At 45.5% G+C, this 11,912-nt stretch overlaps 1 protein-coding gene across 1 annotated transcript; it reads right to left on the bottom strand.

Annotated features, from left to right (window-relative positions):
* Positions 1 to 243: 243 nt before the first annotated feature.
* Positions 244 to 9,439, bottom strand: RPS23 (ribosomal protein S23). Its single transcript, XM_030191851.1, has 4 exons — positions 9,340 to 9,439; positions 7,186 to 7,345; positions 992 to 1,112; positions 244 to 431 (listed from the first exon to the last, which is right to left on the bottom strand). Exons 1-4 carry the CDS (start codon positions 9,341 to 9,343, stop codon positions 285 to 287), a joined length of 432 nt encoding a protein of 143 aa, XP_030047711.1. The 5' UTR covers positions 9,344 to 9,439; the 3' UTR covers positions 244 to 284.
* Between the last annotated feature and the right edge of the window lie 2,473 nt (positions 9,440 to 11,912).

Below are 11,912 nucleotides of genomic sequence, written 5' to 3'. Positions count from 1 at the left end.
CCGAAGAGCATTACCACTTATTTTAACCAGTCCACAGACCTAAACGGACTGTGGGCCACCTCAGTCTAATGGAAATTCACCCTTTCACTGCACTACAAGTGTTCCTGACACAGGGGTGGCTGAGTTTTGTTCTTAGGCTCTATATGATGAAGTGATAAAGGGACACAGAGGCAGCAAAGTTTCACATCATGGAGTTAGCTGCAACTACATTAAAATGAAACCTTAAATAAAAAGACACAAATATTCATGAAAGGAAGAGTTTTATTAGCATTGTCTGTCACAGCTTATGATCTTGGTCTCTCCTTCTTGCCTTTGTATAAGGCTAACAGGGAAACATTAGCCACTTTTACAACTTTGAACCGGACACCAGGAATGTCACCGACAGCATGACCAGCACGGCCAAAACCAGCAACCAGGACTTCATCGTTTTCCTAAAATTAAAAGAATACTTTATCACTTCAGGAAACACCCCAGAATAGCGATGCTTAAGTGCATCCCCTCTGCAAATGTCCACACTTCACCCAGCAGTATCCTCTTGCTCACGTGAGGAAACTGAACTGGGAACCAATACCCTGAGCCTTCATTTGAAACTAACTGGGGGACCCCCCCCTCCCTCATTATATTCACATAATCCAATGATTGCAATGAACCTCCTCAGCTGAGCCACGCGCAAGGGAATTTTCCAAAACTGATCAGGGGACCTAAATCTGACCACTAGTGCACAATGACTAGAGTTCCTCACCCCCCCCCCCCCCCAAAGGTTATGAGCACTACCTCTGCAGCTCTGTTCAACCCAGCAACATCAGAAGCAAGAATTAAAGCCAGGATCCTCTTCATAGCATGCGGTACTGCCACTGAGCCAGCCCTACACTAAACTTTTAAATATACATATAACCGTATTTATAGTCTACTGCAGTTGTTGTACAAGAAACCATCTTTAAATGTCCTGGTAATGTCTAGCCATGCCATGCCAGTCCTGAAAAGGATTTACCTCAATGAAGTTCAAGCAACCATCATTGGGAACAAACGCTGTAATTTTCTTGCCGTTCTTGATCAGCTGCACTCGGACACACTTCCTGATGGCAGAGTTGGGCTGTTTAGCCTCCACACCACTAAAATACAAAAACACTAAACATTAAAAGCTTTCAAAGATCACAACTTAAAAAAAAAGAAAAGAAATATTACGGGTCAGTTACATTAAACTGCGCTACTGCATCAGCGAACTCTTTATCACACTCATTCAGTGTCAGCACATGCTGAGGCAAGAGAGCACTTTAAAACTAGCTCAAGACACTGGATTCCTCAATGAAGTGAAATATTTTTTTTTAATTCAAAAAGTCCTATCATGGAGAAAGCAAGACTTCCTGCTTCAACATTTTAGTCCTTGTTTGGTAATATTAGCATCATAGGACGAGGAATCACTTAACATGAAACCACCTTCCAATTACATGTGTGAGCTGGCTCACAAGGGAAGGGGGGAGAGGGCTTCTGGAAGACTAAGCAACTTATTGTAATTCCACTAAGCTAACATGTCATATAAATTACAAGTACTTATGGCTATTTGATCATCTGCTTAAACATGACAAAATACTGCCGCAAGAAAAAAAGTTCACAACCTTATTTCTACTAACAAACATTTCTAAAGCGCTACAAGGGTTACGCAGCGCTGTACAATTCAAACATAGAAGGACAGTCCCTGCTCAAAGAGCTTACAATCTAAAAGACAAGAGAACAATCTAAAGACAAGTGAACAATCTAGAGGACGAGTGAACAGTTAATCTGATAGGGTGGATAGATTGGGGCATTTTATATTTCTCGAGCGGTTAGGCGCCGAAGGCAGTATTGAAGAGGTGAGTTTTAAGCAGAGATTTGAAGATGGGTAGGGAGGGGGCATGGCGTATGGGTAAAGGAAGATTGTTCCAGGCATAGGGTGAGGCAAGGCAGAATGAGCGGAGCCTGGAGTTGGCAGTGGTGGAGAAGGGTACTGAGAGAAGGACTTTGTCCTGTGAGCGGAAGTTGCGGGCGGGAACATAGGGGGAGATGAGGGTGGAGAGGTAGTGAGGAGCCGCAGACTGAGTGCATTTGTAGGTAAGGAGGAGGAGCTTGAATTGTATGCGATATCTGATCGGAAGCCAATGAAGTGATTTAAGGAGAGGGGTGATATGAGTATATCGGTTTTGGCGGAATATAAGACGTGCAGCAGCGTTCTGAACGGATTGAAGGGGGGATAGATGGCCGAGTGGGAGGCCGGTGAGGAGTAAGTTGCAGTAATCAAGGCGAGAGGTAATGAGAGCATGGATGAGAGTTCTGGTGGTATGCTCAGAGAGGAAAGGGCGAATTTTGCTGATGTTGAAGAGGAAGAAGCGACAGGTCTTGGCAGTCTGTTGGATATGCGCAGAGAAGGAGAGGGAGGAGTCGAAGATGACTCCGAGGTTGCGGGCAGATGGGACGGGGAGAATGAGGGTGTTATCAACAGAGATAGAGAGTGGAGGAAGAGGAGAGGTGGGTTTAGGTGGAAAGACAAGGAGCTCGGTCTTGGACATGTTCAGCTTCAGGTGGCGGTTGGATATCCATGCCGCAATGTCGGATAAACAGGCCAATACCTACACTTTGCTAACCAATAATAGTGTGACTTTTAAAGACCTACTCTTTGAAGGGAATCACACCACAGAAAGTGACAAACAAAAATGTTACACTACATGAACAGACCATTGCTGAAGGTGTGCAAGACTGCACGAGGTCTCAAGGTTCACACAGTTTAACATCTTGTGTCACTGGTCTTATAAAGTTATGAGCCCAGAGACTCCTGACGTTTAAGAGCAATGCTGTATAAAATGAGGAAATAACCAACCAAGATCTTAAATAAAAGATCTAATACTAAACAGATGAACGTTAAGTGGCTGAAGGGAAGCTACCCTGACCTGGGCTAACAGTACCCATGCAAGAGATAAACAGCTTATGTCAGAATATTCAGCTACTCTCCAAGCTGCTGAAAATCTGATGTGACCATTCAGAATAAGCATTAGCTCCAGTGGCGATCCTGGGGGGCTGACACCTGGGGCGGATCGCCGATGTGCCCCGCCCCCGGAACAGCGCGAAGGAACCCCCCCCCCCAGTGCACGCCGCTGGGGGGGGGGGGGGGGGGGGTGCCGCGTGCCTACCGGCTCTTCGGTTCCATGCTCCCTCTGCCCTGGAACAGGAAGTAACCTGTTCCGGGGCAAAGGGAGCATGAAAACGAAGAGCCGACAGGCGCGCGGCACCCCCCCAGCGGCGTGCACCCGGGGTAGACCGCCCCCACCCCCCCCTTGGTACGCCACTGATTAGCTCATATCATCTTGAGATTTCAAGGGTTAAGCATATACAGCTGTTCTTGCTAATGATTTTAGTTTGCTAGATTACACTAATTACCCAGGGGAGGAATATGTTAAGTAAAGATCAAAATTCAGTAGTTATTCTATTTGATTTATCAAGCGCTTTTGACCTTGCAGATCATATCATCTTGATAGCCCTGTAGGATAGTTTTGGGATAACTGGTTCAGTGATGAACTGGGTTAAGGGATTTCTGTGTAGGAATTATAACATTAAAATGCAGGGTGGGTACCACAGGGTTCTCCCCGTCCCCTCTGCTATTCAATGTAATGCTATGCCACGGGAGAGAATTCTGGAACACTTGAAGGTCCTTTTCTATACATACATATGTTGATTATCACCATTCTCTTACCACCTTCAAAAGTATATACGAATACTCTGAGTGAAATGCAGAAATGTATTAATGTTATTGAAAGTTAGGCAAATCAGGACAAAATATCTTTGGCTTGGTTCCCCAAAAGATTGAGGGTAAGGAAGATTTTTGTTATTGATAATGCTCAATTTAAATTTGATTTCTTTTTCTGCCCAGATTCTGGGAATAGAAGTTGATAGCCATCCAACTATGAAAAATCAAGTCAACAAGGTTATAAAACATTCCTTTTTAATGTTAAGATTAAGATCGATTCACAGTATTTTGAACTGTTTTCCTCTTCGCTGCTATCAAAAATGGATTACTGCAATGTGGTATATGTGGGATGTACCAAATATATAATCAAAAGACTACAGACAATCCAGAATGTAGCTGTATGGGTGATTTTCTCTTTAAAGATGGCTGTACTTATCACCCCTTATTATTTTAAACTATTTCTGGTTTCAGCGACATGTTATTTTAAGCTGTGCACAATGGTTTGAAATATGCCTTCCTAGTAGATGGGATTTGTTTTCTGTATTAAAAAGACAGCTAGTGCAAGGGCAAAAATCATATTTCCCCCAGTTAAGTATCTAAAACAGTTATCGGTCTATTCCCTATCAAGCCATGACCGTTCAGAGTGCTTTCCGTAACTCACTTTCAATCTTTTTGAAAACAGCTTAAGGCAGTTCTGTTTGAGAAATAAGTGAAATGATTTGCATTTAGATCAAGTTCGTGTGTGTATATTCCCAGATGTCTGTTCTGGTATTTTAGGATTACGTGATCCACATGGAACTCTGTAAATCATTGCGGAATACAAGCCTTTAATGTTATGTAATGCCTCTGTTCAATTAGTCTAATATGTTAAGAATCGCTCATTCTTGCTCACCATGATCGAATCTGTTTAGACCACATAAGGATGCTGGAGCCAAACATTTGACCACCACATAAGTGGATCTGCATTATACTGTTGAGTATTATTAGGAAAGGTATGGAAAACAGGTGTGAGGATGTTATAATGCCGTTATATCGCTCCATGGTGTGACCGCACCTTGAGTATTGTCTACAATTCTGGTTGCCGCATCTCAAGAAAGATATAGTGGAACTGGAAAAGGTGCAGCGAAGGGCGACTAAAATGATAGCGGGGATGAGACGACTTCCCTATGAAGAAAGAGTAAGGAGACTAGGGCTTTTTAGCTTGGAGAAGAGACGGCTGAGGGGAGACATGATAGAGGTATATAAAATAATGAGTGGAGTGGAACAGGTGGATGTGAAGCGTCTGTTCACGATATCCAAAAATACTAGGACTAGGGGGCATTCGATGAAACTACAGTGTAGTAAATTTAAAACAAACCGGAGAAAATTTTTCTTCACCCAATGCGTAATTAAACTCTGAATTCGTTGCCGAATTGGTGGAGGCGGTTAGCTTGGCAGAGTTTAAAAAGGGGTTAGACGGTTTCCTAAAGGACAAGTCCATAAACCGCTACTAAATGGGAAAAATCCACAATTCCAGGAATTACTACTACTACTATTTAACATTTCTAAAGCGCTACTAGGGTTACGCAGCGCTGTACAATTTAACATAGAAAGACAGTCCCTGCTCAATGAGCTTACAATCTAAAGGACAAATATACAGTTAGTTAAGTAGGGGTCATTAAATTGGGGTAGTCTAGGTTACTTGAAGGTATAGAGGTTAGGTATCTAAAGCAACATTGAAGAGGTGGGCTTTGAGTAAGGCTTCGAAGATGAGTAGGGAGGGGGCTTGGCGCAGGGGCTCAGGAAGTCTATTCCAGGCATAGGGTGAGGCGAGGCAGAATGGGCGGAGTCTGGAATTGGCGGTGGTGGAGAAGGGTACTGAGACGAGGGATTTGTCCTGTGAGCGGAGGTTACGGGTGGGAACGTAAGGGCAGATGAGGGTAGAGAGGTAGTGAGGGGCTGCAGACCGAGTGCATTTGTAGGTAAGAAGTAGAAGCTTGAACTGAATGCGGTATCTGATCGGAAGCCAGTGAAGTGACCTGAGGAGAGGGGTGATACGAGTATACCGGTTTTGGCGGTATATAAGACGTGCAGCAGAGTTCTGAACGGATTGAAGGGGGGATAGATGGTTAAGTGGGAGGCCAGTGAGGAGTAGGTTGCAGTAGTCAAGGCGAGAGGTAATGAGAGCGTGGATGAGAGTTCGGGTGGTGTGCTCAGAGAGGAAGGGGCGAATTTTGTTGATGTTAAAGAGGAAGAAGCGACAGGTCTTGGCTGTTTGCTGGATGTGCGCCGAGAAGGAGAGGGAGGAGTCGAAGATGACGCCGAGGTTGCGGGCGGATGAGACTGGGAGGATGAGAGTGTTATCAACTGAGATTGAAAGCGGGGGAATCTCAGTTGAATTCCAGGAATAACATGTATAGAATGTTTGTACGTTCGGGAAGCTCGCCAGGTGCCCTTGGCCTGGATTGGCCGCTGTCGTGGACGGGATGCAGGGCTCGATGGACCCTTGGCTGGTACAAATCAAGGTAAGGTATACACATATGAGTTTATCTGGTTGGGTAGACTGGATGGACCATGCAGGTCTTTTTCTGCCGTCATCTATGTTACTATATGTTACTAAGTGTGGCATTACTTATGTACTTATAGTACAATCTGCATTAATAAATAGTATAAGCAAAACATTATATGACCTTGATAATGCATATTATGTTCAAGAACCACCAAAGCTTTTCTTCATCTGCCTTCATTTCTGTGTTTGTATAAAAGCTTGGAACAAGTACACAGGATCTCTAAGGGAGAGGAATGGATAAACGGCATGGATAGGCAGACTATGACCATACGACCTTATTTGCCTTCATTTTTCTATATTTCTTTACTAAAAAAAAAAAAGTCTTCTAAATAAGTTAATTTGTGCTTTATACATTTCCAACTGATTCCAAATTACATAGCATAACTAAAATAGTGTGCAAGTGTGAATAACTCAGACCAAAGAAATGAATTGTAGTTATCCCAATTATATACGGGACACTGACATGGTAACACCAAAAATAACTAAACTAGGGGTTCTCAACTCAGTCCTCAGGATACCCACAATGAACATGCATAAGAGGAGTGGCCTAGTGGTTAGGGTGGTGGACTTTGGTCCTGGGGAACTGAGTTTGATTCCCACTTCAGGCACAGGCAGCTCCTTGTGACTCTGGGCAAGTCACTTAACCCTCCATTGCCCCATGTAAGCCTGCCATGAGTGGGAAAGTGCAGGGTACAAATGTAACAAAAAAAAAAATACAGATGCACATACAATGCAGGTAGCACATGCTAATTTATCTCATACATATTCATTGTGCATATCCTGAAAACCTGACTGGCTGGGTGTGTCCCGAGGATTGGGTTAAGAACCCCTGCTCTAAACACTATTCTGTTATTACAAAGATGAAATACTACACCTTACCACTACAACTGGTTTTACATTACAAGTTATTTCTTGCACTTACACTTTTTCCAAGACAATTCCCTTGGCATGGGAAGCACCTCCGAAAGGATTGGCCTTCAGGGCAGTACCCAAATGAGCCTTCTTGTACTGCTTGTCATGCCATTTCTGCTCACGACGATGGTTACGGAGTTTTCTAGCTGTACGAAGACCACGGCACTTGCCTAAAAGACAAACGGAACATTAAATATTTCCTTGCAGAAAAACAAGGCTCTTGTTGTACAGAATATTTGCATTTTCAGGTTTTCATGTTAGAAACCATATGGGAAATTTCACTTGCTTTGGTAGCTGCTTTCTCTCATCAAATTAAAGAACTGTATAAAAAAAGCATAGGCATGCAAGACTAAACTTAAGTCTTATGAGTTGTCTCTCTCAGATTAGGAACACCCTTCAAGGTCAGGAAAGCAAGATGCAACCTCCTTTGGCTACAAACACCGCAATGACCAAGGATCTGGTTTATAACCTCTAGCTTAACCTAATCATTACAGTGATGTCAATGGCAGAAGCCACAGGCCACAGTATACCTTGAATGTGGCTAATAGGTGTCACTGTTGAGCAATGGTGAGACTTCTCCGTTCCCAGGGTCTGTAAATACTGCTGTTTGCTTTGGTACTTTCAACCTCTTGCAAATCACTTAATCCATATTTTTCCAACTCCCCCCTCCCGTCTTGGCAGCCATTTTGAAGAAGCGGAGGCACCAGGCAAAAAAGAATGGGTTCTGTCCTGCCCCTGAAGAAGCCACTAGTACACTAGTGTTCTTTAGGGTAAGCCCAGTGAGGGCCCCAAGAGTCAGGGCAAGACAGCCATTTATCCCCATTACCACAAGAGTACCATAATTTTGATCTGCACTTCTGCAGTAATACTGCAGTAACAGCTACCATATCACTGTAGTGTCAAGTACAAATTTAGGGCTCTTTTACTAAGCTGTTACAGCCAATTTTACAGCCATGTGTGGGCTTTGTGCAGCATTACAGACATATCACTACTACTACTACTACTACTTAGCATTTCTATAGCGCTGCCAGGGTTACGCACGCCCCTCTCTTAGTGAAGCTTAGTAAAAGAAAAGTAGAAACTAAGATTGTGAGGTCTCCTGGAGAAAATACCACTGTACCCGAATGTAACACACCTTGTGTTACACCTGGCTTACAATTCGTCATGGATACTAGAAATAGCAGTGAAGATACATTTGGTTTACAGAGGGTTTGGCTCAAAGGAGAGGGAATCAGAGATCAAAAAAAAATCTAACACCACACTTCCCTTCTGATCTTATGTTTTATTGTTTCAGATACAAAATTATGATTGTAAAGCCTCTGAAGACAGGGAAATACTGCATGTTTGCTCCAGGATATTTCTTTATGGGCATATTGCCTGCCTGTTTTTACTATAACAAAAAGTGTTATAATATTAGGCAGTACTCCCCTGCCTCTACCTGGCTGGCAAACCTTTCTGGGGAGAAAGCTGCACTACCGCACCTTGGGCTCATTTTTCTAGCTCATCTGAAATAATCTAGAGATGCACAGTAACTGTGCACAAGCACGGAACACCTACACACTGATGGGATTTAGGTGGCAAGTGCACATTATGCCTACAATACCTACATTTTGAGAGAGTTTTTTTTCCCATATCCAAAAGCTGGAGCAGAAAAGAAGCTCAGAGAAACAGGTTGGGAATCTGCCTCCATCACAGTACAACTCTGTGCAAACCAGGCCACATAAGAACATGTGTCTGCTGGAGACAAACCAAGGGTCCATCAAGCCCAGTGTCCCAGAACTCTGCAGTGGATTCCCCACCCCCACCCCAAAGTGCATTTTAATAATGGCCCTATTTGTTTAGAAAATTAGCCAAACCTCCTCTTTTTTTTTTAAAACCCTGCTAAGCTAACTGCTTTTACCAATATTTACCCGAGGTTCACCTGAAAATCGGCTGCAGAAAAGGCGACTAAGACAGCAGAGTAGGCCACGGCGGGAGCGCGCACAGTCCTTCCCTGCTCAGGGCCCAGACCACGCGCTCCCCGCGGCCGGGTCATTCTCGGACCCCCCTCGCCCCCTTCCACGCGGCCACTTCGCCACCAGTCCCAGGCCCTCCGGGTCCCCTTCCTCCCAAGGGGGGGGGGGGGAGAGGAAGGGGGGCCCCACCGCACGCGCCACGCACTTACCCATCCTGCTGTCGCTTCAACGCCTGGAGCCGAAAGAAAGAAGGGACTCCCGAAATGCACCGCGAAAAGCAGGGCGGAGCCAGGACCCAGGAGGACCCCTTTGCGGGCAGCCCGCGTCCCTGCCTGACGACTCCAAAGCGCCCGCCTTCAAATCAAACAGTCCTTTCCGCCACTGCCCCACCTTTATTAATAATAATAAAAGAAAAAAAGAGACTATAAAGAGGCCGCTTGAAACTACATCTCCCGGCGTGCCTACTGGGCACCGACGCAGAATGGGGCGTGGCCTGAGGTGTTCGCCAGCCGCGCGTCTGCCTCGTGTGTCAGGGGGCGGTGCAAATTGATGGCGTCACTGAGCAGGTGAAGAAGGAAGGAGGAGTCTCCTGTTGCCAGGTGCGACGGCAGCGGAAAATTTGAAAAGATGGAGGTGAATTGGGCGCTTTTCCCACGGGGTTCCTAATTGGTCCAACTTGGATTAAAACCCCCCCCCCACCAAATTGGACCAATAGAAGCCTCGCGGAGGCGGGCTGCAAGCTTCTTTTAAATGCCTGCAGCCCACCCCACCACCCCCCTCTTTTACCCCACCGGAGACTCCGGAGAGAGAGACGAGAGAGAGAGAAAGAAAAAGTAAAGGAAAAAAAAAACCCAGCACTGCAGCCATTGCAGAAGTATGTAAGACAACTTTAACTCCCCCCCCCCCACTGCCCCCCTCCCCTGACCCCGAGTTTTTCTTATTTTTGTTACATTTGTACCCCGCACTTTCCCACTCATGGCAGGCTCTATGCAGCGGGCAATGGAGGGTTAAGTGACTTGCCCAGAGTCACAAGGAGCTGCCTGTGCCTGAAGTGGAAATCGAACGCAGTTCCTCAGCTCCCAAGGACCAAAGTCCACCACCCTAACCACTAGGTTACTCCTCCACGGTTGCTACTATTTGAGATTCTACATGGAATGTTGCTATTCCACTAGCAACATTCCATGTAGAAGTCGGCCCTTGCAGATCACCAATGTGGCCGCGCAGGCTTCTGCTTCTGTGAGTCTGACGTCCTGCACGTACGTGCAGGACGTCAGACTCACAGAAACAGAAGCCTGCACGGCCTTCTACATGGAATGTTGCTAGTGGAATAGCAACATTCCATGTAGAATCTCCAATAGTAGCAACGTTCCATGTAGAATCTCCAATAGTATCTATTTTATTTTTGTTACATTTGTACCCTGCGCTTTCCCACTCATGGCAGGCTCAATGCGGCTTACATGGGGCAATGGAGGGTTAAGTGACTTGCCCAGAGTCACAAGGAGCTGCCTGTGCCTGAAGTGGGAATTGAACTCAGTTCCCCAGGACCAAAGTCCACCACCCTAACCACTAGGTTACTCCTCCACGGTTGCTACTATTTGAGATTCTACATGGAATGTTGCTATTCCACTAGCAACATTCCATGTAGAAGTCGGCCCTTGCAGATCACCAATGTGGCCGCGCAGGCTTCTGCTTCTGTGAGTCTGACGTCCTGCACGTACGTGCAGGACGTCAGACTCACAGAAACAGAAGCCTGCACGGCCTTCTACATGGAATGTTGCTAGTGGAATAGCAACATTCCATGTAGAATCTCCAATAGTAGCAACGTTCCATGTAGAATCTCCAATAGTAGCAACATTCCATGTAGAATCTCCAATAGTATCTATTTTATTTTTGTTACATTTGTACCCTGCGCTTTCCCACTCATGGCAGGCTCAATGCGGCTTACATGGGGCAATGGAGGGTTAAGTGACTTGCCCAGAGTCACAAGGAGCTGCCTGTGCCTGAAGTGGGAATTGAACTCAGTTCCCCAGGACCAAAGTCCACCACCCTAACCACTAGGTTACTCCTCCACGGTTGCTACTATTTGAGATTCTACATGGAATGTTGCTATTCCACTAGCAACATTCCATGTAGAAGTCGGCCCTTGCAGATCACCAATGTGGCCGCGCAGGCTTCTGCTTCTGTGAGTCTGACGTCCTGCACGTACGTGCAGGACGTCAGACTCACAGAAACAGAAGCCTGCACGGCCTTCTACATGGAATGTTGCTAGTGGAATAGCAACATTCCATGTAGAATCTCCAATAGTAGCAACGTTCCATGTAGAATCTCCAATAGTAGCAACATTCCATGTAGAATCTCCAATAGTATCTATTTTATTTTTGTTACATTTGTACCCTGAGCTTTCCCACTCATGGCAGGCTCAATGCGGCTTACATGGGGCAATGGAGGGTTAAGTGACTTGCCCAGAGTCACAAGGAGCTGCCTGTGCCTGAAGTGGGAATCGAACTCAGTTCCCCAGGACCAAAGTCCACCACCCTAACCACTAGGCCACTCCTCCACTGTTGCTACTATTTGAGATTCTACATGGAATGTTGCTATTCCACTAGCAACATTCCATGTAGAAGTCGGCCCTTGCAGATCACCAATGTGGCCGCGCAGGCTTCTGCTTCTGTGAGTCTGACGTCCTGCACAGTACGTGCAGGACGTCAGACTCACAGAAACAGAAGCCTGCACGGCCTTCTACATGGAATGTTGCTAGTGGAATAGCAACATTCCATGTAGA

Source organism: Microcaecilia unicolor, chromosome 2 (assembly GCF_901765095.1).
Source record: "Microcaecilia unicolor chromosome 2, aMicUni1.1, whole genome shotgun sequence".
Lineage (NCBI taxonomy): Eukaryota > Metazoa > Chordata > Amphibia > Gymnophiona > Siphonopidae > Microcaecilia > Microcaecilia unicolor.
This window is presented reverse-complemented; position numbering and strand designations above follow the sequence as displayed.